The sequence below is a fragment of the Emys orbicularis genome, chromosome 8 (assembly GCF_028017835.1).
Source record: "Emys orbicularis isolate rEmyOrb1 chromosome 8, rEmyOrb1.hap1, whole genome shotgun sequence".
Classification (NCBI taxonomy): Eukaryota; Metazoa; Chordata; order Testudines; family Emydidae; genus Emys; species Emys orbicularis.
The window spans coordinates 36,357,079-36,383,993 of NC_088690.1; the positions used below are offsets into that span (position 1 = coordinate 36,357,079).

The following is a 26,915-nucleotide window of genomic DNA, read 5'->3' on the forward strand; positions in this document are numbered from 1 at the left end:
TCAGGGAAAGCCCGTGCCGTGCCAGGCCGGTTTGTTTACCTGCCGCGTCCGCAGGTTCGGCCGATCGCGGCTTCCACTGGCTGTGGTTCGCTGCTTCAGGCCAATGGGGGCTGCGGGAAGCGGCGCGGGCCAAGGGATGTGGGGAACCCCCAACCCTCTCACCCACCTTGCCTCAGTGACTACTGCCAGTCGTCATCTAGTCCCCACTCACTGGGGCAAACTGCAGTCTGTCATGGCCACTCATCATCGGCATGGGGGTTTGGACCAGCTGCCTCTGCCTAACCCCAGACTGCACCTCTGTAGCCCCAGTACCTTCTTTAGGCCTTTAGCAAGGCCTACATCCTGGGGATTTGCTAGGCTGGAGCTCCCCAGCTCCTCTTGCCTTTCCCCAATCCTGCTCTACTCCCAGTACCCTAAGCTCCCAGGCAGCCAGATCCTTCTTTTGCCACAGCTAGAGAGAGACTGACTTAGCACCTGGCTCACAGCCCTTTTATAGGGCCAGCTGTGGCCTGACTGGGGCATGGCCCCAGCTGTGGCTGCTTCCCCAATCAGCCTAGCCTTTTCTTTCAGGAGCGGGGTAACTGCCCCGCTACAAGGCCCAACTTAAATGTATATCCCAAATTAAAAAACACAGTAAAAGAATTAAAAAAGAGCCACCGTGGCTCAACAACCATGTAAAAGAAGCTGTGAGAGATAAAAAGGCATCTTTTAAAAAGTGGAAGTCAAATCCTAGTTAGGTAAATAGAAAGGAGCATAAACACTGCCAAATTAAGTGTAAAAATGTAATAAGAAAAGCTAAAAAGGAGTTTGAAGAACAGCTAGCCAAAAACTCAAAAGGTAATAACAAAATGTTTTTTAAGTACATCATAAACAGGAAGCCTGCTAAACAACCAGTGGGGCCCCTGGACGATCGAGATAAAAAAGGAGCACTTAAAGACGATAAAGTCATTGCAGAGAAACTAAATGAATTCTTTGCTTCAGTCTTCACGGCTGAGGATGTTAGGGAGATTCCCAAACCTGAGCCGTCCTTTGTAGGTGACAAATCTGAGGAATTGTCACAGACTGAAGTGTCTTTAGAGGAGGTTTTAGAATTAATTGATAAACTTAACAGTAACAAGTCACCGGGACCAGATGGCATTCACCTAAGAGTTCTGAAAGAACTCAAATGTGAAATTGCGGAACTATTAACTATGGTTTGTAACCTGTCCTTTAAATCAGCTTCTGTACCCAGTGACGGGAAGATAGCTAATGTAATGCCAATATTTAAAAAGGGCTCTAGAGGTGATCCCAGCAATTACAGACCAGTAAGTCTAATGTCAGTACCAGGCAAATTAGTTGAAACAATAGTAAAGAATAAAATTGTCAGACACATAGAAGAACATAACTTGTTGGGCAAAAGTCAACATGGTTTCTGTAAAGGGAAATCATGTCTTACTAATCTATTAGAGTTCTTTGAAGGGGTCAACAAACATGTGGACAAGGGGGATCCAGTGGACACAGTGTACTTAGATTTCCAAAAAGCCTTTGACAAGGTCCCTCACCAAAGGCTCTTACGTAAATTAAGTTGTCATGGGATAAGAGGGAAGATCCTTTCATGGATTGAGAACTGGTTAAAAGACAGGGAACAAATGGTAGGAATAAATGGTAAATTTTCAGAATGGAGAATGGAGAGGGGTCACTAGTGGTGTTCACCAAGGGTCAGTCCTAGGACCAATCATATTCAACTTATTCATAAATGATCTGGAGAAAGGGAGTGAGGTGGCAAAGTTTTCAGACTATACTAAACTGCTCAAGATAGTTAAGACCAAAGCAGACTGTGACGAACTTCAAAAAGATCTCACAAAACTAAGTGATTAGGCAACAAAATGGCAAATGAAATTTAATATGGATAAATGCAAAGTAATGCACATTGGAAAAAATAACCCCAACTATATATAGAATATGATGGGGGCTAATTTAGCTATAACTAATCAGGAAAGAGATCTTGGAGTCATCATGGATAGTTCTCTGAAGATGTCCATGCAGTGTGCAGCGGCAGTCAAAAAAGCAAACAGGATGTTAGGAATCATTAAAAAAGGGATAGAGAATAAGACAGAGACTAAGACGGAGAATATCTTATTGCCCTTATATAAATCCATGATACACCCACATATTGAATACTATGTACAGATGTGGTCTCCTCATCTCAAAAAAGATATACTGGCATTAGAAAAGTTTCAGAGAAGGGGACCTAAAAGGATTAGGCATTTGGAACGGGTCCCATATGAGGAGAGATTAAAGAGGCTAGGACTTTTCAGCTTGGAAAAGAGGAGACTAAGGGGAGATATGATAGAGGTTTATAAAATCATGAGTGGTGGGGAGAAAGTGAATAAGGAAAAGTTATTTACTTGTTCCCATAATATAAGAATTAGGGGCCACCAAATGAAATTAATGGGCAGCAGGTTTAAAACAAATAAAAGGAAGTTCTTCTTCATACAGCGAACAGTCAACCTGTGGAACTCCTTGTCTGAGGAGGTTGTGAAGGCTAGGACTATAACAGGGTTTAAAAGAGAACTAGATAAATTCATGGAGGTTAAGTCCATTAATGGCTATTAGCCAGGATGGGTAAGGAATGGTGTCCCTAGCCTCTGTTTGTCAGAGGGTGGAGATGGATGGCAGGAAAGAGATCACTTGATCACTTCCTGTTAGGTTCATTCCCTCTGGGGCACCTGGCATTGGCCACTGTCGGCAGACAGGATACAGATGGACCTTTGGTCTGACCCAGTATGGCCATTCTTATGTTCTTATTGTCTTATGTACTGGAGTTTTGAGAGAAGAGCCATGCTAGTGTGCTTTTATGGGTTCTATAAAAAACTCAAATAAATATGAAGCTAAACAACTGTCACTAATTTACTTCTAATTTCCCTAATCAAATGTAAAACAATGCAATGATCAAATCAAGGTTACTATCAAAATTCTATCAAAATTTAATCAGTAGATCAATGATTCAGTTTATCTGGCTTGTCAATTACTACAATGAGTAATTAAATCAACTTGTAAGGTTAACACAAGAATTACTTTAATAATTCAATGAAAAATTAAGAAGAAATGCCTTTCCTTTAATCTGACCAAGTGAGCTAAGAGGCTACTAAAATCAGAAGCTGACTCTTGCCTTTACTTTAAGGAAGTACAACAGAGGAGAGTTTTTTGTCCCAGAAGAAAGGTACTTGGAAATACTACAGGAGAAACCATGGCAAACAGTGATGGTCTTCCTCAAGCTGATGAGCCCTATGGATTCTGAAACATGCGTAACTCTACATGCAGATCTAAAGATAAGACCTCTTCAGTATTAGCTAGCAAGACTGTATGTTAATGAAATGACCTGCCCAATGTTCCTATCCTTCATATGGTGGACTTAACATCACACTGTCTTAAAAAAAGTTGTATTCAACTCCCCAGCTCAGTCAGCTGTAGTCACCTCTGACCCTTCCAAATTGCTGGAGGTCTCTTTACAAGAATTTGACAATTCACGGTATCTGGAATTTTTGAGAGAAAAATTTCCATTCCAAAATACACCTCTACCCTGATATAACGTGACCCGCTATAACACGAATTTGGATATAAAGCGGTAAAGCAGTGCACTGGGGGGGAAGGGGGGCTGCGCACTCCGGTGGATCAAAGCAAGTTCGATATAACGCGGTTTCACATATAACGCGGTAAGATTTTTTGGCTCCCGAGGACAGCGTTATACCGGGGTAGAGGTGTAATTACTGACATTACAGCAATGTTTTACATGAATAAGCAGAGAGAGCATGTTCCAACCAGCTGTATAAAGAGGCTGAAGCTCAGTGGGAATGGTGCATGGCGCACCAAATTTATCATATAGCTCCTCACTTTGCAGACAAGAACAACATACTGGCAGATTAGTTGAGCAGAGACTTTCATGATCAGCACAGGTGGTCACTTGGGAACTCTAGAGAGAATGACATCCCTTCCCCATGGGAGTACCTGGAGATGGACCTATTTGCAACAAGACATAACTCTAAATGTTCGAGGTATTGCTCCAGAGCAGGAGTGGACAACCAGTCCATCTCTGATGCATTTCTTGTAGACTAGGGAGTAGGTTTCCTCCTCTGTGTCCCCTCAGCCCCAAATTCTTCTAATTCAGAGTTCTCATGAATATTTGAACAAGAGAAAGCTAAAGTTACTTTGGCCTGTGTGAGACAATAGCGGTTGTGGGATCTACTGTAACTATCATAAACAGTTTATCTGTCTCTCCCTGGAATTCCAGCCTCCGGGCCCAGCAGAGAGGTCAGATTTGCCATCTAGGCCTCCATTTGGCAGAATAGTATTTCAACAGATATAGAATAGTTCTGTTCTGAGTAAAAAGCACAGGAATTCTGTTAAACTCCAGAAAGCATCAACTTTTACAAACATAAGTGGAAAAGGTTCTCTTTGTTGGCAACTAACAATAAACCTAAATTCAGTTCCTATTAAATCCATACAGGAGTATCTCCTTAATCTGAAATGCTTGGGACTCTCCATATCATTGGTAAAAGTACATCTCGCAGCCATGTCTGCTCACTATAGCTTAATTGAACAAAATACCGTATTTAGTCATGATATATTAAAAAGATTCTGAAGGGTTTAATGAACATCTATCATCTCCATCAATCCATAAACTTGCCAGTATTTTTTCCAAGGCTACATTCTTAGCTTTCTTTAGGTAAGCTCCATACCTTGGATGCTAACAGAACATTAGCCTTCTATATGAATAGCAGAAAATTGCCTGGACTGTTTGTCTCTTATGGGGAAAGAGTAAAGTTTGGGCAGTCACATCCCAACACTTTTCTACATGGGTTGGACTCTGTATTGAAGAGTATGTTAAATACACATTTTCCAAAAGAGCTTAGAGTGCACTCTGTGAGAACAAAGCTGCATCTGTACAGTTTTTACTTAGTCTCAATTCATACTTCATAAAACATTCCTTACATGTGGCATCTAGCTCAATTTGGTAAAGCAGTGTTACAATCTCTTTTTAATGAGACCTCCTTGTATCACTGTACAGAGTGAAGAATACTGCTTGCCAGACTCCTAAGAGTGGGAATGTGCATAGGCCATTCAAACAACAAATGAAGGTTATTCACCTGTAACCAGAGCTCTTGGAGATGGATTCTGCATAATGACACTCACTTCCCACCTTTCCCTCTTTCTCTGAGTCCTAATTACAACTTTGGACTTGAGGTGGTAGAAAGAACTGAGAGGGTTAGCACACCACGTACGCTATTATGGCTTTGCCCTTTGAGGAGCCATGAGGAGAGGTGCAGGGGGCACAAGAGTGCACCGGTGGGCACTGCTGTTAGAAGGTTCCATCAGTCCAAGCTACAATTTCAGCACATCCCAAGAGTAAGAATGTGCTGAGGTCCTCTTAAATAGCTTGGTTACAGAAGAGTAACTTTCATTTTCCCCTGCACTCTAGCTGTCAACATGGTATCCCATGATTGTGATTTAAAAAAAAATCTCTCTCACTCAACTGGTACTTATCATCCCAAACTAAGTTTTTAAAAATTAGGGCAGGATAGGAGACATAAAAGGGCGTGTTTAATAATGTCAGCAAAGGTGCTGACAAGCACTCTTTATTAGCTGACCTTATTATGCCTCAGTATGCCAGGGGACTTACGGAGTTTCAGCTCCATTCCCTTGCCAGCTGCCCAAGGCATGAGGTGATCCTTGCTGCTGGCCTCCCTGGGGCAGCAGATGTGTTCTGTCTTTGGAATCAGTCTTCCTAATTAGCAACTTCTCCTCTCCCCTCACCCAAATTTCCATGATGCTACATGGCTGGGTCAAGCATGAGTGGCCCGGCAGGAGGGGAATGGTTTGTGATGTTTGTATGTCCTATGCAAATTTAACTTTTTATTATAAAGGCTGGAACTGTACATCATTTTTTATGTTTACAGGGGTGACCCTTCAATTGTGAAACTGAATATTGCTATTACCACAGGCTACCTCATTTCTGGTAATTATACGTTGTCTATATCATAGATACATCTAAATTTTATTCTGAGGATGTGATGAGCTTCTATAAACAATATAGGGTCCAGTGTAGTTTTTAAAGCTACTGCTGTGTTTGTGGGCAGTACAATGCCTGGAGGCAACCTGCTAGTGGAGGAGAGAGATGGAAATACTGCCTTATTGGGTGCTGAAGGAACACCCAACAGTAGTGTGGCTACTACTGCATGCTTTAAGATGGTCCAGTGAACACCCTTCAATCCTCAGCTCTGGTCCTCCAGCCAATTCAGAAGGGGTGGGAGTTGTGACCCCAACCCCTTTTGGGATGTTTACTGCTGCTGGCAGCTTTAATGTCCTCAGTCTCCCCTGTGCCCATAGAGTGCAAGAGGCAGGTTTTTAGCAATCCCAACAAAGCTGGGGGAAACAGCTCCATACTTACTCCTCTCCCCATTGTCCTTGTCTTCCTACACATTTTAAGCCAGAGTCTGATCCGATGTGAAAGAGGTTGAAAATATTTTTAATAATTTTATCTGGTGTGGCTGTCATCCTTACATACAATTGTGCTCTCTTTCACTCAATTATTTGTTCTTAATGACAACCTGTGTCAGGTTATTTATCTTTTGTGATCACTGGTGGATTATGACTAAATGAAGCCAACAAATCAAAGGGCTCAACAAATCAAAGAGCTAATGTTTTTAGCATTAGGGGTCCCTGCCCTGCTAATAACATCTGCTGCTCCACCATTCCCATAGTGGACCCAGTCATATTTTGGCAGAGTCCTCAAGCCCCTTTCTCTCTGGGGTTCTTGATAGAATTATTGTGGGCTCATGAGTCATCTTCCAGACCAGGACCTAGAACTGGGGGGGGGGGGGGAGGTCCCTGGATCTATCCTTACTCACAGTGTACCTCCTGCTAAAGCTGTGGCCAGGCTGCTCCCTTCATGTAGGAAATATAAAGATTTATGAACATTTTTGGAAGAGCTAAAATATTTTAACCAGTGCTTAGGCCTAATTTTTCCTTTCACATTTAATGTCCATCTGTGGAGCCGGGGGGTAGGGGAAGGGATACAGAAGTCTTGAGCTTAGAAATGCTGAATTCAAAGACAATTCAGATTTGTTTTTCTTTTTGTGGGTTGAGTTGGACACCATTTGCCATTAAAAATATATGCATAGCTCAGATAACCAAAAAGGTTTTTCCTTTTAGATTGCAGTAATACTGAAAGCTTTAAAGAGAAATATTATAGTCCTTAGGTAGCTTATGTTGTAATAATTTAATGTTTTTTTTCTCTTACAGATTTGTTTCTTATTACTTACTACTGGAAGGCAATTGGTGATAAATTTTTTGTAATTCATCACTTGGCAGCTCTGTATGCCTACTACTTTGTACTGGTGAGTGCCATATTTTTCAATATCCTAACAAGCAGACAAGATAGTGACTAAGGGTGAACGTCACTGCTCTGAATTTAGGCTGTTTGTAGTGTCTCAACAGTGTTGCCCCAAGAAACTCCAGTTTTTGTATTTCTACATACAAGTAAGGGTATGTCTACACTGCAGCTGGGAGTGTGCTTCCCAGCCTGGCTGGACATACATGCGCTAGCTATACTTGAGCTAGCGTATTAAAAATAGCAGTGTGTCTATGGTGGCTCGGGCTAGGCATCAAGTACAAACCTGCGTGACCCTTCTCCTCATGGGGACGGACTTGTGTGGCTAGCCCATGCTGCTGCGGAAACACAGCTATTTTTAGGACACTGGCCTGAGCGGAGCTAGTGTTTGCCTATCCACACTGGGAAGTACACTCCCAGCAGCTGCATAGGCATTCCTAAATACACACAGGCACACTTACTTTAAGACCTTAAATCCCACATAGATTACAAGGGCATAATAATCTGATATCCTAAAATCCATTAATTAGACTTTCACTGGAGGCTTGTGCATTCATGTCCAGAATTCTATTATATGTGTCTCTTCATCTCTAAACAGTAAATCAAACAGCATGGATTTAGCTAAACTGTGAAACTGGGAAGTAATGAGAGTGCCTCTAAAACTCCAAAGCTGATGGATTCTAATGCTGGCTTCAGTAGCTCAAGGAGGTTGATCCCAATTTGGCTTCTGAAATAGGGTTTATTATGTAAGTTGTTTAAAAATCAATAGACTAATATTAGAGATGTATTGAGCTACATAATGGTAGCATACGTTGTTCTTGGTGGTGTTTTTCTATCCATATTTGCAATTTTAGTAAATTAAGTTACAGTGACTCATCCTATAAAGTATTTCTCAGTGTTATTTTTTGGCCACCAGATAAAGGTTTGAGTTAATTGACCCAGTATGTGTTTTAAACTGAACATTTTTTCTCTTTCACAGATTAAATTACTGTATATGCCTTTTAGACTGTTTTTACAAAGTTAAGACTACAGCTTCATTTCTAATATAAAGATACTTTCTCTACGATTTTATTGCTTGTCAGTACAAAAATATGCTCAGTGTTAAAATGCTGTAGCTTAAGAAGAACATTTCAATGTCTCTCACCCTCCCACTCCCAAAACTCAAATGTCTTCAGTTTAAAACGTGACACTTAGGTGACTTAAACAAAACCATTAGAATTTACCTTGACAAAAGGTGTTGTGAGAATTTGTTATTTATAAAAGCACTTTGAAGGTAAGTGCTCTGTCAGTGATAATCAGTCAGAGACTAACAAATTTATTTGGGCATAAGGTAGTCTCTAAGGTGCCACAAGGACTCCTCGTTGTTTGTGCTGATACAGACTAACACGGCTACCACTCTGAAACCTGTCACCATGTTAGGTGACTTAGACTCTGAGTCAGCAAAACACTTAAGAACATGCTTAACTTTAAACTCATGGGTAGTTGCTTTGATGTGCTTAAGTATCTTGCTGAATCGGGATCTTAATACAATCAGATTTTTTTTAGAATTTTTTTTTAAATCTTAAGAAAACTTTCCATGAATGTCACCAATTAAGACGAATTTTCAAAAGGATTTTTTCTACATATACGGCATAGTTTGCAAAAAAAAAGTCTGAATAATTCCAATGACCTAATGACTATTTTGTTAATTGTGTGCTTTTTACAAATTATTTCAATACATTTTTATGCAGTACTACATAATGGCTGTGGGGGAGCTAACTTGAGCTATCAAGTGATATCTAATACATGAGAGTTTATTTCCTGTTCCTTGGCGGGGGAAGGGTCTATAATTTAATGTCTTTAGTTTAAACATATATAATATTTTAAGGATATAGCTGCAGCAAGAATATATGGCTGCTTACATCAACAAAAGCTGCAAAATTCAGAGTGAATGCTGAAAATCTGCACTTAAACAGCACTATTTATCTAGGTATTACAGCACATATTGCCTGTAAAAACAACCTACTATTCAAAAGCCTTGTAATAATTTTTATTTCATCTTGTATTTTGCACAGCTTTACAATTATTAAATGTAATTTAAAAATCTCAGGAAACTATCAGCTTGCTGTCTGATCTAACACCTCCTCCCTTTGTAGGAGTTTTGACCCTGACTTCAATGGGATCGGGATCAAGTCCATAGCTGGTAACTCAGAATGTACTACTCATCACTTGCATGCACAAGAGAGGTTTGACTCTGCCAGATATTATCACTGACAGTGCACTTACCTTCAAAGTGCTTTTATAAATAACAAATTCTCACAACACCTTTTGTCAAGGTAAATTCTAATGGTTTTGTTGTTTAAATATGAACGACGATGCTTATATATTTACAATTCTCCTACCAAATAATAACAGTTTCACTAAAGCTCGCAGTTTGTGTTTAGCATCTGCCTGCTCATTAAAACTTTATTTTGGTCATAAACTTCCTGCTGGGGAATAGCAGTAAAATAACAACTCTTATTGAGATTCTCCGGTGCTAATCAAAATGCTATATATTTATAAATATGTAACTCTTTTACAACAGCAACTGGGATTTTTAAAACATTTTTTTAAAGTTCAGCTTTCGAGTATACTGAATGTAGTGTATTAAAAAAATAACTATTCTATGTAGCCATCTAATCTATCCCAATACAGTCACCAACATGCTATACATGTGCCCAGCTGAAGTATTACATAAAAAATGCTGTGATTATTTATATGAAATGTCAGTATGAACGCTGAAACTTCCTTACTATTGTTTGTTTCAAAGAGACCTTCTAAAATTTTAATTTAGGACTTGAAATAAACCTCAATTGCCTTTTTTTCATATTGTACTGTGTTTTTTGAAGTTTCTAAACTGTTTGCTAGTCTGTACCAGCATTGTCCTTTTGCATACCTTCTTATGAAAGACTCTAATTTTATGTCAAGAATATATTGTAATTTGATAAAATGAATGAATGAAACATTGATGCTCTTGTATTTCATACTTAACTCTTGGGTAGCGCTTGATCTGTAGATCACAGAAGAGGTAAGTATCATTTCCCCCATTTTACAGATGGGGGAACTGAGGCACAGAGCGGCAAAGTGACTTGCTCAAGGTCACCCCGTAGGCTAGTGGCAGAGCCAGAAGTAGAACCCAAGTCTCCAGAGTGCCAGTCTAGTGTTCTATCCACTAGGCATCACTGCCCATCATAAAGTTTGGAACAAATATCTGTTTAAAATGAAGTACTTCAGCACACTTTGGAAGAAATCCACATAACATACAAGGATGCATGCACATTTTAATCTTCCAAATCATGAGTAACAGTGAGTTTCATTTTATCATAGGCTTATTACTGCCTAAAAGTGTAGACAATGGTTATAATGAGGATGGGGTGGGAGATTGCAGCTGCACTTCATTGTTATTGCTGTGTACTGTTCTCTCCATGTTTATTTATGTATACCTAATTACTAGGTATATACCTAAATACTAGATATAAAACTGGTGTCAGTTTAATATTTTAAGTTGTAAATTTGTAACTGGACATTTGACTTTAATCATCCACAGAAGTTCAGAACTACTAAATTTTTTTTAAGTTAATGGCAGTTTTAAATATAAAATATCTGTTGACTTTTCAATGATCACTACAGTTTGGGGTTGTTTTTTCGGGGGGGGGGGGGAAATATGATTTCCTAGCAATAGCATTGGAGCCATTCTTCTTCTTCTAATATCTTTGGATCTTCTGTCTCAAAAGGATAGCCACATTTTTACCTGATCCAGACTTGTTGCATCTAGTAGACCTTGAAATCACGGCGTAGGTGCAACAAGTGATTTTGAAACCTAGGAATTAAGATACAAGAGGGGATATATAAAGGCAAAATGATGGAGAATTGACAGTATATGGCTTCTGCAGATCCTACTTCTTTGAAGTCCTTACCCAATGTTCTGAATTTGGTGAAAGGAATGAAAAATTATGTGGATTTTTGCACTAGACATTTTAGGTCTATGAATAGAGTTTCATTCATTGCTTTCTAGATGGTTTGGGGGCTGCTTGTTCCCAGGCATATACTCCCCAGTAGTGTGACTTTTTGCAATGGAAAGGTGCTCCAACTACTCTTGCAAATGAGTAGCCTCTGTCTCCTGACACTCCAAAGACACTAGAAGGAGAGACTGAGAGTGGGGGGATGGGGGACGGGGACTAAACAAAAGAGGAACAAACAGATGGAAAGTGCGAGAGACTGAAGGAACCAGAAAAGGGATTAAGTGCAGTCTCTGTTTTGATTGTGATTGGGATATGATTTGGGAATCATTGGTTTAATGAGATGAATTAAAATTCTTAATTTTTGTAAAACCAGATATTTGATACAAATTATTTAGGTGACATGTACAGCTGCAGGAAAATATTTAAAATAAATCACTCTCTGTCCAAAAGTAGATCATAACTTTTAGCTGTAGCTTGCTGCACATAGGAAGAAGACAAAACAGCCAAAAGCTATTGCATGTTATTTTCCACTTTTTATTATATTTCCAATGCATTTCCACAAGTCTGTGATCTCTAAGTGTAGTGTATATATATCCAGTGTTTTTTCTTTTTTACTGTATAAAAAAATCCAATTGTGATGTTAATAAAAGGGATTAAAACTTTTTGTCCCACTTTACTTTTTTCATATTTTAGCCCAACAGCACTTTTCATTGTTAATGGAACACTGCCCTATTTTGGCAGACTTCTGAAATTAATCCTACTTTAATTTATGTTGGTGTCTCTTTAATACCTGACACTTACTTTATGTTAATATTTAACGTTGGTGGTACAGTGCTTTGAAGATGTAAATTGTTGTGTGTTAAGTATTTATTAAAGAGACACTGTCAACTTTTTGACATAGGCTAATTTTAAATGTTCCAGATTTTGGTATGGAATCCTTTAAATAAAATGTCCCAGAAAATGTAATTTTAATATTTTTTAAATGTTATGTAGACACTTTTCTTCTTTCCTGTTGATAAGGGTGCCTTTAGCAAGGAAAAAATTGACTTTACTGGGTGAACAGCGGGATTGACTATACACAAAGTGCTGTTTGAATACACAAATTAAACTGAAGGGAAATAGAAAATCCTACCCACTATAGTTAAAAGTAATACATAAGAGTAACTGATTTCAGTTAGTTTTTCTAAGTGCGTAGATGACCACAAATCCCATTGACTTCCAGTGGGAATGGTGTTCCTAAATCAGTTAGGCACATTTGAAAATCCCACGCAATAAGTAAAAAATTTTCAGAGAAATTACTTTTCCCCCCCCTCAAGCTGATGGTATTCCTCGTAAGTAAATATGGAGAGAGCAACTAGTATACAGTAATACAAATATATCAGCAAGCGTTTACTTGTTACCTTCTTCCTGTAAACATCAGGGGGAGGCTATATGTAAACAAAAGCTGAGGTTGTCTTTTTTGTTTATAATAAAATTAAAGTTTGACATGACTAATACACTTGACTATTAATGCCCCACCCTGATGTACACAGTCCTAGCAGGAGGTGCGGAAGGAGAGGTGGACGCAAGAATTCATACATTGTGGGAATGGGGGTGTGGGAGAGACCGCAGCCTTCCCATTGGCTTGGGATGGGGGAATGGGCTAACCAGTTGGTACTCACAGTGCTCTCTCTCACCCCCACTTATTGAGACTTCCCCCCAGGGTTTTCAAAAGCCTCTTGTTCCAGCTAGTTGCCCTGCACTCGCTCCTCGTAGTTGTAGCATAACAGCTGTGTTTTTAGGATGCTGCAAGTCTGACTTAACTGCCTGCTTTTGGATCAGGAAGGAATTTTTCCCATTGGACCTACTTGGCAAAAGTGTGGTGGATTTTTTTGCCTTCCTCACAGCATCATGGACGCACAGTTAGGTTATAAGAATTAAGATTTAGCAAGTTTAATATGAGGAAAGGAAGACTGTTTTAGCTTTTTGCAACTTGCAGCCAGTGTCCAGTACAGATAGAGCTACAAGGGACCAGTTCCCAGAGGTAAATGAGATCCGGGATTTCACTGGTGATCCGTTTGCCTATGGGAAAAAGGGGAGACAAGAAGTCTTGATGCACTCGCTCCTCGTAGTTGTAGCATAACAGCTGTGTTTTTAGGATGCTGCAAGTCTGACTTAACTGCCTGCTTTTGGATCAGGAAGGAATTTTTCCCATTGGACCTACTTGGCAAAAGTGTGGTGGATTTTTTTGCCTTCCTCACAGCATCATGGACGCACAGTTAGGTTATAAGAATTAAGATTTAGCAAGTTTAATATGAGGAAAGGAAGACTGTTTTAGCTTTTTGCAACTTGCAGCCAGTGTCCAGTACAGATAGAGCTACAAGGGACCAGTTCCCAGAGGTAAATGAGATCCGGGATTTCACTGGTGATCCGTTTGCCTATGGGAAAAAGGGGAGACAAGAAGTCTTGATGCACGGACGTTGCAGAGATCAAAGAGGTGTGTGGAAATGGCACTTGAAAAGGAACAGGCCAGATTTAGATCAGAACAATGTACAGTAGATCTGTTATTTATGATAAGATAGATATAGGAGAGGTACATAGAACACAACCAAACCTGTTACAACACCTGTATAGACTTCAAAACAGGCTTTTGACAGCACTTGGCAGAAACAGTTATGGCAACTTATGACAATATATGGCATCTCAAAGAAACTTCTACAGCAAGTTGATGAGTGCAGTAAGAGTAGACATGAAGCAGAGTGGATCAGGACAACCGTAGGAGTGAGGCAAGGATACACACCATAATCAGTTTTGTTCAACTTGGTACTGGAAGCCGTAATTAGTGTAGTACTGAAAGATGAAACAGGAGGAGTCATGTTACGTTTTAGGATAATGCATAACCTTAGATTCGCAGACAATATTGACCAAGGAGCAGGGCCGGCTCTAGGCACCAGCAAACCAAGCACCTGCTTGGGGCGGCACATTTTCAAGGGCAGCATTCTGGCCATTTTTTTTTTTTTTTTTTTGCTTCCAACAGCAAAAGCCTAGAGCCGGCCCTGGCAGCAGCAGCGCGTGGTGTGCAGGGGGCGCCCTGGGGCCGCTGCGGTTCGCGCCGCAGGGGAGCAGCACCCGCACCTTGTGGCTGGGCCGGGCAGGCTCCGAGCAGGGGACACTTGGGCTGGGGGCCGCCCCGTGGGGCACTTGGAGCCACCTGCGGGTGCCGCAGGGCTGCCGCCCCCCAGCGCCGCAGCCGGGGCTGGGGGAAGCGGCCCGAGCCACCCAGGGACTGCAGCAGGGCGTCCAGAAGCAGCAGCAGCAGCGGGGCCATAGAGGGCGCGGCGCTGCCGTGTGGGGCCAGCATCCCGCTCTCTGGGACTCCGCTCCCTCTGGGACTGCCCTGCCCCGGCTCCTCAGCCCCCTGCCGGGGCGGTCCCCCGGCTCTGCCCTCCCGGGTCCCGGCCGGTCCTGGAGGCAGGAGCCCTGGCTGGAGGGACCCTGGGCTGAGGCGCGGCCCGGGAGCCCCGCTGCTTACCCCGACCCTGCCAGACCCGGACTGGCTGGAGGCGAGGGGGGGAGCGGGTGGAGTCAGCACTGGTGGGGGGGAGCCCAGGGCTGGGGCAGCAGGGGGTGCGGGTGGGGGGGGGGAAGAGAGAGCCCAGGACTGAGGTGGCAGGAGGCTAGGGGGTGAGAGCCCAGGGCTGGGGTGGAGGGGCAGCCAAAAAATTTTCTGCTTGGGGCGGCAAAAAACCTAGAGCCAGCCCTGACGGAAGTCCTCCCTTGGTAACTTTTACACCTTCTATGGGTGGGGGGTGGGAAGGGGCAGGGGCTGATAAAGAAGATTCAGAAACAAAAGTACCCTCAGTTATTGGTTTTATGGTAGGAATCCTGTAACCCTGTACTGGACCCAATTAAATGCCTGGTATGTGAGAGTAGGGGGTGGCATATAATGCTTTCCCCCCCATGTTAAATAAAGTTGCTCACTGTCACTTGAAATCATTCCATGTGCCTGTTATTAATTCATCTGCATGTCCAAATCTTTAGTTTGGATTTAGTCTCAGGATTCCTATTACCTGGATCAGAGAAGATGAAACTCTGTTTCTAGCTGAAGATAATAGATGTATCAGTAGAATCATGGAACTCTGGGACCAGATTAGAGAAACTCAACAATATTATCCCTTGCAGGGTCAGTCATATATGCAAAGAATGCCAAATATTTAATTTTTACTGTCTTCCTTTAGTTGCAATGACAAAACAATTTCCAGAGATTTAAGAGGTAAATAATAGGATTTCTGACAGTGATCTTGGTATAAAAAAAATCATTGTCATCACTGAATCCAGGTTCAAATTCTGCCCTCAGATATGTGCATAAAATTCCCATTTACTTCAGTGGAAGTTGTGCACATATATCTTATGGCAGAATTTGGTCCTTAAAATGTAAGATCACTGGATGTACAATTTTTCTGTTTTTTATACATGCTGAGCACACTAATAGAACTCCTACAGCAATACAGTGGTCATCATTAAGAAGTCAATATTTGCCAGCAGTTATTCCCTCTTTCCAAGTATAGGGGAAAAACAGTGGCACCTCACATTCTGCTGTTTGGCAAGTGTTGATGAATGCTGCCTTTTTGATGGGTTCCAGTGTAGAATTCAGCCTCATAAACTGCTTCTCCCACAAACATTATTTAATTGCTGCTCTTAGGAGCGTATGATGCTGCCAAAAAGTAATAGAGATGAAGAATATATCTTTACTCCTCTGTAGACAGAAAAAACCAGCGCAGATGATCACGAGTGGAAGATTTGGTTATAAATGGAAACCTCAATCCAAAGTTGTACTGGGTAATTTGACAGTTTACAAAATGCTCAGTTTAATTGTGCAGCTGTGCTTTGGTGCCATTCTGCCAGCTGCAGATTACCAGAGGACAGCAAGATTCTAGCCACATGCCCTTCCTCCAACCCATCCCCTTTGCTGGGGGCTGCAACAAGATTAGAGTAGAGCTGTGTGATGGAGCACTGCAAAAAAGTTGGAACAGGAGCAAGGATCTGGCCTTCAGTCTCTGTTTTGGCAAACTAACTAACTTACTAAAACGAGTGCTCATTTTCTGTGAGTTTAGTATGGTTCTGCTGGATTTATTTAAAACATGAGAAATTCAAAATATTCTTGAATCATTTTAGATAGTCACTGTAAAATATATCCATTTTAATTTATCATAACTTATCACTATTTTTATGTTGATTAGGGAGTGCCATCATTTGTTAGCCAACTTTCTGCATCTGTTTAATCTTCCACAAATAACTATAAGTATTTTGAATACTTGGTCAATGACTTGGAGTCACAAGACACATTGCATATTTCCCTGCTTTCTTAATTTATCACTAAAAAAAATTCAAAGGGCAGCAGTATTAGATGTTATAAATGATTTACTTTAAAGTTTTATAAAGAGGGTTACGAAATTTATTACATTTACTTGACACTTTCAGTTTTGGTAAAGTATTTGAGATCCTATACAATTTTACAAATGCTGGGAAGCTTTAACAAAATGGAAATGGTCAATGCGTTCTTCAGATTAAATTTATGACTAAAGTTTACATCCCTGATTCTTCTTTTTAATATTTATCTTGCTATATAGGGTGAAGGAATGTTGGCATATTTTGGTAACTTTCGTCTGCTTGCAGAGTTCTCTACTCCTTTTGTGAATCAGCGGTAGGTGGTTGTTAATTATTTTACTTTAACTTGTGTCTTGCCTTGTTAGATAACTGAATTTAACTGTAAATAACAAATAGAAATTTGATTCATTTTCTGTAGTCACACTTCAACATAACCAAATTTATAAACTGGAAAAAGCTTGCTTGCTATGAAAATGTTGGGCTATTGTACTCCTAGAATTATGTTCCAGTGCATTCCAGAGGAGTTTCTCCTTATGGTAAATGGTATTCTGTATGCAACATGAAGCTGGCATAAATCTTTTGAACAAAAGAATATGCAGAAGTGTATAAGTTAGATGGGTATAAATAGGTTATTAGATAAAAAAGTATGTAATACAAGTTTTCATTTCCATTATGGGTTTCTAACAGCATCATGAACACAAGAAGAGGTTCCAGGTAGCTTTGTCATTGAGTGAAATTGTGGACTTGTATTATAGATTCATAGACTTTAAGGCCAGAAGGGACCATCGTGATCATCTAGTCTGACCTCCAGCTCATTGCAGACCACAGAACCTCACCCACCCATTCCTGTAATAGACTCATAACCTCTGGCTGAATTACTGAAGTCCTCAAATCATGATTTAAAGACTTCAAGTTACAGAGAATCCACCATTTACTCTAATTTAAACCTGCAAGTGACCCGTGCCCTATGCTGCAGAGGAAGGAATAAAAATACCCCCACGGTCTCCGGCAATCTGACCCCAGGGGCAAATTTTTTCCTGACCCCAAAAATGGTGATCAGTTAGACCCTGAATATGTGGGCAAGACCCACCAGCCAGACACCTGGGAAAGAATTCTCTATAGTAACTCAGAGTCCTCCCCATTTAGGCTAGGTCTACACTGCAGCGGGGGTCCGACCTAAGATACGCAACTTCAGCTACGTGAATACCGTAGCTGAAGTTGCGTATTTTAGGTCGGCTTACCTAGCGGTGAGGACGCGGGAAAGTCGACCGCTGCCGCGCTGCCGCCGCCTCCGCTGCCGCCTCCTGCCGAGGTGGATTTCCGGAGTCGACGGCAGAGCGATCAGGGATTGATTTTTACCGCGTCTTCACTAGACGCGGTAAGTCGATCCCCGATAGACCGATTGCTACCCGCCGGATCGGCGGGTAGTGAAGACAAAGCCTTAGTGTCCCATCAGTGGCTGTTAGAGATATTTGCTGCTAGCAGTTGCACATCAGCTACATGCCATTTTAGGTAGTCTCATACCATCCCCTCCATACCCTTAGCAAGTTCAGTCTTGAAGCCAGTTAAGTTTTTTGCCCCCACTGCTCCCCTTGGAAGGCTGTTCCAGAATTTCACTTCTCTGATATTTAGACACCTTCATCATTGTTCTAGATTACTTGAGGTCTATATTTTATAATACTGCATGTGAGTGTCTGACATACCTTTACAAGTTGCAAAGCTGTGAAAACCTGTAATTTAAAGATTCATGGACTCTCAACCCTAAAAAGGACACCTTAGGTTATCTAGTTCACTCCTTCTTTCTCTCCTCCTTCCCCATGGAAATACTTGTGTACATTGCAGAAATGATGGGAAAAAACACACAAAAACTATAATAGATAAAATATTAAAACATCTAAGTAAGGCCATACTGTGGCTAAACTTAGAAATACCTCGAAACAGAGCTTTCACACTCTTTCCTTAAGTGTAGTGTGATATAGTAGTTTGGGGTAACCAGTTCTACATCTCTAAAGGGGCTTGCTACCTACCTCACACATCTTGGTGGAAAACTCTGGAGAGAGTGATGGGGGACAGCATAGTTTACATAAATATTTAGTATTTATTATGGGTGATCTCAGAGCACAAAAACCATCAGAAAGAGGTAAGGAAGTCTCTCCTGTAGCCATGTTTCCTATTAAGAAAATTTTAGAAAAATCAGAACTATCTTAGGGTACATCTATACTTACCTCCGGGTCCGGCGGTAAGCAATCGATCTTCTGAGATCGATCCCGGAAGTGCTCGCCGTCGACGCCGGTACTCCTGCTCTGCGAGAGGAGTACGCGGAGTCGACGGGGGAGCCTGCCTGCCGCGTCTGGACCCGCGGTAAGTTCGAACTAAGGTACTTCGACTTCAGCTACGTTATTAACGTAGCTGTAGTTGTGTATCTTAGTTTGAAGTGGGGGGTTAGTGTGGACCAGGCCTTAATCAAATAATGCAGAACAATTCCTGCATGCTGTCTTTAAGACTGCATTTTCCCCCCCTTAAACAAATCCAGCAATGTCTTCCCATCCTTGATTAAATTATTCCACAACCCAGTAGACTAGCAAAAATGCGTATTGGTAAAATCAAATTTACTCTTGTTTCTTCAAATTTCAGGGTGCTAACTCTTATCATCTTTCTTTTTAATCACCTTGAATAATTCATCCCCTCTCTTCTAACTCTTTTGGTACTCAGAAATACAGTAGATCTGATGTTCCTTCTTTCACAAGCCTTATGTATCCAATTTCTTTAATCTCCCCAAGTGTTGTGTTCTAATTTGAGCTATGTTTCCGGGATGAGCAATACAGAGGTCAAATGTCTTCAGTGGCAATTGCAAGAGCCATAGTTAGAGTGGGAAAAGGGAAGACTGGGTCAGGGGAGATAAAGTATATTGGAAGCCATAAGGAAGAAAGATGCAGAAAGGTTAGGGCAGATGTTTTATTGGAGGTTAAGGAGTCCTTGCCTCATTCTACTTCGATATTCTGAATAGCTTTCAGCTGTGTTGTTGCTAGACATCTGTGCTATGCTTCTCCTTCACAATCCTCAAGTGCTCTGGCATGCAGTAGAGCAGCAGTTCTTAAACTGTGGGTTGGGACCTCAAAGTGGGTCACAATCCCATTTTAATGGGGTTGCCAGGGCTGGCTTAGATTTGCAGGGGTTCGGGGCCAAAGCCCTGGGGATTCAGGCCGGGGGGCGGGGGGGCGAGGGCCTCAGGTTACAGGCCCCCTGGCAGGGGCTGAAGCTTTTGGGCTTCGGCTTTGACCCCTTCCTAACCTGGGGCGGTGGGGCTCAGGCTTTGTCTTTGTCTCGCCCCCCTGGGGCAGTGGGACTCAGCTGGGCTCTGGCTTCAGTCCCCCCTCCTGGTGTTGTGTAGTAATTTTTTGTTGTCAGAAGAGGGTTGCGGTGCAATGAAGTTTGAGAACCCCTGCAGTAGAGTATAGTATGCTGCATAGCCTCTAGTAGTTCTATGAGAAGGTGCCATGTCAGGGTCTGCCTCAAACATTGGGTTGGCAAGTTCAGCTTTTAAGTTAGGGAGAAGGGGTTAGATTATAAAGGCTACTTTTGATTTGTTCAGAAACTGCCAGGTGGTGATTCCTGCTTTAATCTATCAATATTACTTCTGTACTGAGGAGTCCAGAGGAAAAAGATCCAGTTGTGGTCTTATCAAGGTTATATAAACAGGTATTACCTCCCTGGGATGAAATTCTACCCCCATTGAAGTCAATGGGAAAACTCACATTAACTTCAACGGGGCTAGGATTTCACCCCGATCTTTCAGTGGTATCTGTACCAATACTTTTTTTTAGGTTGTGATATGAAGCATCACAACATATCATATCATTAAAGATAGATAATTTACTTTAAATGTTTCTTTAAAAGTTCCTTGACTGAGGCCAAGTGTCCTCAAATACCCAGAATTATTATTTTATCAGACAAACCGGAATCTCTGCAGAAGATGGTGATAAAGTCTATTACATTAAGGGAGTTATTGTTCCATAAATTCATATATATAACTTTAATTAAATTTGAGGAGAACCAGACCTCGGAGACAGTAAGTAATGTAAATTGTTCAGAAAGATTAGTTTATATTATATGTCTTTTTGTTGTTTGTACTCTACAATAGTATTAACAAAAATAACACCAAGCTGCAGTTATAATATACAATCGCATTTTAATCTCAGAATTCCATTGACTTATATAAACAACTCAATTATCACTCTCATGATTTGGCTTAAATTCTCACCAGAAGGTATATAAAACACAGGTCAACTTAGTTCAACTGAGAATTCTCTTTGTAACATATGAAAGTCTCTTTAAACTATTTGTACCTTACCATATCCTTATTTTAATTTTAAAAGAACATAAGAAATTTGTTTTGTTTAGCTTGTCAGTTTGAAAGTGCCAGAGTTGAATGTATAGATAATACAACCCTAAAGGAAAACTGTAACTAATAATCTTGTAGCCCAATTAATGGTAGCATGTAATGTTATGAAATAACGTACTTGGCAAGTGAAATATTTTCATCCTCTTTATTTACAATAATTTCAATTTTTAGAAGAAAATTTAAAGATAAAATTTAGAACGATAAAACTATAGAAGAAAAATCAGACCATTGTTCTGGATTTTAGTGTCAGTCTTGCCTCCTCTCATCTCCATCTTGCAATTAGAAAAATATTGGTATAATATACCTCTATAATTTGTATTTTGAGAAAGTAAATTTATGACTCAAATGAAACTATTTCTGGAGATCTGTAAATATGAATACTACTGAAAAGAGTTTGTTCAGTATTCCTAATGACTAACTTAATGCAAAAAAAAAAATGTATAGTACAGGACACCAAAGTCTTGCTCTTATAGAGCAGATTTCTGCTCTTTGAAAGATGTATGCTTTTTTTTTAACCCATCTGACAGAACCTACATTGTTTGAAATAGCTGAGCTATAGAATTGAATTGTCTGCCTAAAATTTAAAGGTTTAAACCACAGTCTAGCAGAGCACTACTCTGCTCACTTCACAAAAACCACTATCACAATTTGCTTCCTTGTTGGCCATGTCGGCATAAAGACAAAGATCTGAATGGACCTAGAGATTGAACCTCCCTCTTCCCTAGTGATGGTCACTCTTCTCAGCTTTAAGCACATAAGTAGAATATTGAGGGCAGTATGAACTGCCCTGACGCTGTCTGTGCTATATCTGTTCTATAGTTAGTTCTCCAGCACTGTCTAATAATCCAGCACTTTCACAAGCATTACATTCACTTTTTAAAAAATTACAAATAAACTGCACAATTGTTATAACAGTAAATAGAGGTTTTACTTTTTCTTAAATCATTATCTTGCATCTCCTTTTTGTTCTTTGACGGGAGGGATAGCTCAGTGGTTTGAGCATTAGCCTGCTAAACCCAGGGTTATGAGCTCAATCCTTGAGGGGGCCATGTAGGGAACTGGGGTAAAAATCTGTCTGGGGATTGGTCCTGCTTTGAGCAGGGGGTTGGACTAGATGACCTCCTGAGGTCCCTTCCAACCCTGCTATTCTGTGATTCTATACTGGTTTCTGATTTGGGCATGTCCATATACAAGGCAAGTTTAATTTCAGCATTGATTTAGTCAGTGACGGGCAAACCATAAATTGTCGTTCTGACTTTGGTTGTGAGCAGTTGTTCTATTACCATTTTTTCATTTATTTAAAAAGCATTTATAAATTAATATGCTGGCACAGCACAGTACCTAATCATCATCTTGATGCATATCTAAGAAAATATTTGATTTTGATTATCTTACTAGGGATCTATAATGTTCAGTCATATCACAAGTATCTGTCAATATGGCTGTGCCCCTTAGTAATAAATTTGTAACAGGCTATACTATTAGTTTTACAAAGTGAAAGTTCTAACAATCATTACACCTGTTGCTTAATGGTCAATAGTTTTAGCTGATTATGCCTTCAGAGGTTCAGCAGTTAAGCTGTTTTCTATGGTTTGGTCCTCTCTGTCCTTTCTCTGACCTGTCACTGCTATACAAATCTTCAATGGGGTGATTTTATTGGGTGAATGAAGGGAAAGAGAGGAACATACAATAATGCAAATACTTCCTTAAGAAACCAACCCACAGGTTCTACTTGCCAGGCAATAGACTATATGTAATAGTTACACCTCTCTAGTAGGGCATCAAAATATAGAAAACCTACTCAAAATTACTCCTGCACACTGACATTTTTCATACAGCTAAGCATTAACATAATAATGCAATGCAACTTGTAATGTTTAGAGCTGAGGTTTTGGCTTGGGACCAGACTGATCTCTAAGGATCTTATTAGGACAGTAACAAGGCACCAATCACAAAAGCCCAAATCCAGCAAATGTGAAATAACAGATGGGGGTCCTACCTACAACACCATTCCAAACTTCTTTCTTTCCCTAAAATTAGGCCCTACCAAATTTACGGCCATGAAAAACTTGTCACGGACCATGCAATCTGGTCTGCCCTATGAAATCTGGTCTTTTGTGTTCTTTTACCCTATACTATACAGATTTCACAGGGGAGACCAGCGTTTTTCAAACTGGGGGTCCAGATCCAAAAGGGGGTGCAGGGTGGTTGCAAGGTTATTGTAGGGGGGAGTCATAGTATTGCCACCCTTACTTCTGTGGTGCTGTCTTGAGAACTGGGCGGCTGGAGTGTAGAGGCTGCTGGCCGAGGACCCAGCTCTGAAGGCAGCAGCACAGAAGTAAGGGTGGCAATACCATACCATGCCATGCTTACTTCTATGCTGCTACTGGTGGCAGTGCTTCCTTCAGAGCTGGCTCCTGGCCAGCAGTCATCACTCTCCAGCTGACCAGCTCTGAAGGCATTGCCGCCACCACCAGCAGCGCAGAAGTAATGGTGGCAATACTGCAACCCTCCTACAATAACCTTGTGACCCCTGCTCTAAAGCTCTCTTTTAGGTCAGGATCCCTACAGTTACAACATTGTGAAATTTCAGATTTAAATATCTGAAATAATGAAATTTACAATTTTTAAAATCCCATGACCATGAAATTGACCAAAATGGACTGTGAATTTAGTAGGGGCCTTAATCTATAATTTTGAGGAAGTTTGGAGCTACATTTCTCAGCTCAGTTTCACTTCTAAAAAAAAACTGAATAGCAGTTTCTCATCGGGCAGTGCAAATTAAAATGTTCAAAGAACGAAAAATAAATTATTTCACAGTAGTTATTTTAAAGTTAATTTACAAAACAAATTATCTATGCTCTACAGCAGTGGTTTTCAGCCTGTGGTCCGCAGACCTCTGGGGGTCCACAGATTGTCTAAGATTTCCAAAGCCTCCATTTGACATTTTTTAGGGGTCCACAAATGAAAAAAGGCTGAAAACCACTCCTCTACACTACAGTAATAGCAACTAACATGTACACTTATTACATATTAGTTTACAATTCAAATTAGGAGATTATTGTACATGCTGTTCCTTAAAATATTGTTATGAAACTTTTTTATGTAGTAATGGAGATTACACAATGCTTTGCACCAAGATAATTAACAGGCCTAGAGAGATTTTAGATGAAGTGATAATACAAGGCAGAATTTTAGATTGGGAGGGCTTGGGGATAAGTTGATGAATAGTGACTGGTCATAAGAAGGGATTTGAAAAATCTGAAACTTGTTTGGTTTTGTGAACACTTCTCTCTTGCAGGTGGTTCTTTGAAGTGCTGGGGTACCCCAAATCTTCAAAAGCCAACATCATCAATGGGGTGCTGATGACGATTGTGTTCTTCATGGTGAGGATTGTAGTCATGCCTGTTTATTATGCCGACGTCATTTCTGTGTTTGGAACAGAGGCTTTCCACAGAGTAGGAGTTGCAGCCCAAAGCGCCTGGATTATCTCTAGTGTTGTCTTGGATGTGATGAACTTGATGTGGATGGTCAAAATTACAAAGGGATGCTACAAAGTTATTTGTCTCATTGGACAAAAGGAAGTCAAAATACGTAAGAATGGAAAATCTGACTAGAAATCATATATGTAAAACTGAACTTCTCTATAAAGATCATTTGGGTTCATTGAAACAATGCACACTTTTGCCACAAAATGCTCCTCTAAGGAAACAAGGTATTGCCTCTTTATTGATCTTAACCTTTCTCTTGCCACACTGCCTGCATGCCCAGGGTCACTTCATTTAAAGACAATCCCACTCTATGGAATGGGAAACAATGGCATATGACATACCGTATGTATAGGTTCATACAAATGAGTCTAGCTGTCTGTTCTAAGCACTTAACTGACAAATGAACTTAAAAAGGAACAGACTGATTAGTTGGTGGTCTTCTATCAGTATGTTCCTAAAATATTTTCACTCAGGTTTCTCAATGTGTTTTTTAAAGCCTGTGAATGTTAGGATCTTTTGTTGTAAGTTTTATGCAGATATGGCAAATTTCCTGCCATGTTTCTGTGCTTTCTCTTATTAGTATTTGGTGTTAACAATCAAGATTTCATCCTTGACAACTTATTTTTTTGCAACAAAGGCTAAGAATTTAGCTTTGATGCTATGAAATATTTTACTGACTTTCTGCTGCCTTATATGCATGGACACAATCTTTTGGGGGATTTATGAAACAGTTTTACAGATACTGGTATAATGTATTGTTTTATCTTTTGAAAAATCTTTTATGTGGAGGGATGACTGTGCTGCTGTGCTAATGTACTTCTAGTAGTATTACTGTTAAATCTGATCAGAATTCTGTCACAAGTTAACATGGTAAACAGTGTGTGGAAACAAACTCATTCTTATTATAGTGCTCTCTCCCTGTGAAGGCTGCTGCTGCTACTACTTTTGAAAAGTATTGCAACTCTGCTTCTAAATGTATTATTATTATTTAACCAAGAGACTTCTAGGGTGTAAACAACTTAAATATAGGAGACTAAATACTTTTGTATATGTGGCTATGTCACAGTAACCCTCTCCCCTCCAGAGCCATCTTCTTAGTATGAAAATGCTCATATTGTGCTCAAATGCTTATATAAATATGTATTTGTCATATTTTTCTTGTTATTCATATGGCTGGAAATTTGAGGTGCTGGCCAAAGAAAGCCCATCTTGTAAGCAAGAAGACTTATCAGTGGACCCAACAGAGAATAGTTTCCTTTATTCTCTTCAAAACTGTTGAGAAGACCTATAGAGTGGGTCACAGAAGCAGCTAACATCATCAGGGACAACATTCTGTTTTTGGATCCACATAGTCCTTGGCAGATATTCTGCTTTCTCTTCAAGCATAGAACTTCCAGTGATGTCTGTGGGAGATGGGGGAAATTAGAGCATGTGGAAAGATCAGAATGTGAAAGAGATGCCAACCTGAGAGATTTGTTTTCTCCCATATAACTGTTGTGGAGTGGCTAGGTGTGTTTGTGGTGGTTTTGTTTTTTGTTTTGTTGTTTGTTGGAACAATGCTTTCTTCACTTGATTTGTCATCACTTGCGGTTTGTGACACCATCTGCTAGTATGTGCTGCTGAAACTGCTTTTTCACACACTAGTGTGGTGCTATTACATAAAAACATTGTAGCAAACTACTCAAGCAACTTCTTTTGTTTTTGTTTCTTAACATTTATCAAATTCTTACCCTGTTGGGATACGTTTTTGTGCTGTTCTCTTTAGCAACACCCCTCAAAGTAAAATCTTCTTTCCTCTAAACAAATGCAGGTGTCTGGCTATTAGTTAGTGTGGGCTAGAAGGGAGAGCTGTAAAACAAACAAAAAATTTCCAGGAACTAGCTGTCCCTTGAAGATTTACTGAGGGCTTGTCTACACTTACAGCTTTGCTGTAGCACTTAGTGAAGACTGCCTACAGCGATGGAACAGCTTCTCCTGTTGGCAGAGGTACTCAACCTCCCCAAGAGGTAGTAGCTATATCAATAGGAGAAGCCTTCCTGTTGACATAGCACTATCAACACTGGAGGCTAGGTCGGTATAACTACATCGCTCGGGGTGTGGATTTTCCACACTCCTGAGTGCTGCAGTAATACTGACATAAGTTTGTCGTGTAAATCAGGGTTATGTCTCCTTAGGTCACCAAGAAGACTCCACAAACTGCTAGCAAAGGTCTTTTGCATTGTCTTGCAGTATAGCCAAGTCAGTTGTGGCTAAAGCAGCTCAGTTCTCCTCTTTGAAGAGTACAGTAGAGCATTATATGGGCTGAT

The 26,915-nt window shown here is 40.5% G+C and overlaps 1 protein-coding gene across 1 annotated transcript in view; it reads left to right on the forward strand.

Moving 5' to 3' along the window:
* TLCD4 (TLC domain containing 4) overlaps positions 1-24,735 on the forward strand; it is a 38,531-nt gene extending 13,796 nt beyond the window's left edge. Inside the window, exons 3-6 of the mRNA XM_065409440.1 lie at positions 5,937-5,995; positions 7,282-7,376; positions 16,959-17,032; positions 24,420-24,735. Of these exons, the coding sequence (XP_065265512.1) occupies positions 5,937-5,995; positions 7,282-7,376; positions 16,959-17,032; positions 24,420-24,735 (544 nt within the window). The remainder of the gene's footprint in view (positions 1-5,936; positions 5,996-7,281; positions 7,377-16,958; positions 17,033-24,419) is intronic.
* Positions 24,736-26,915: the final 2,180 nt, after the last annotated feature.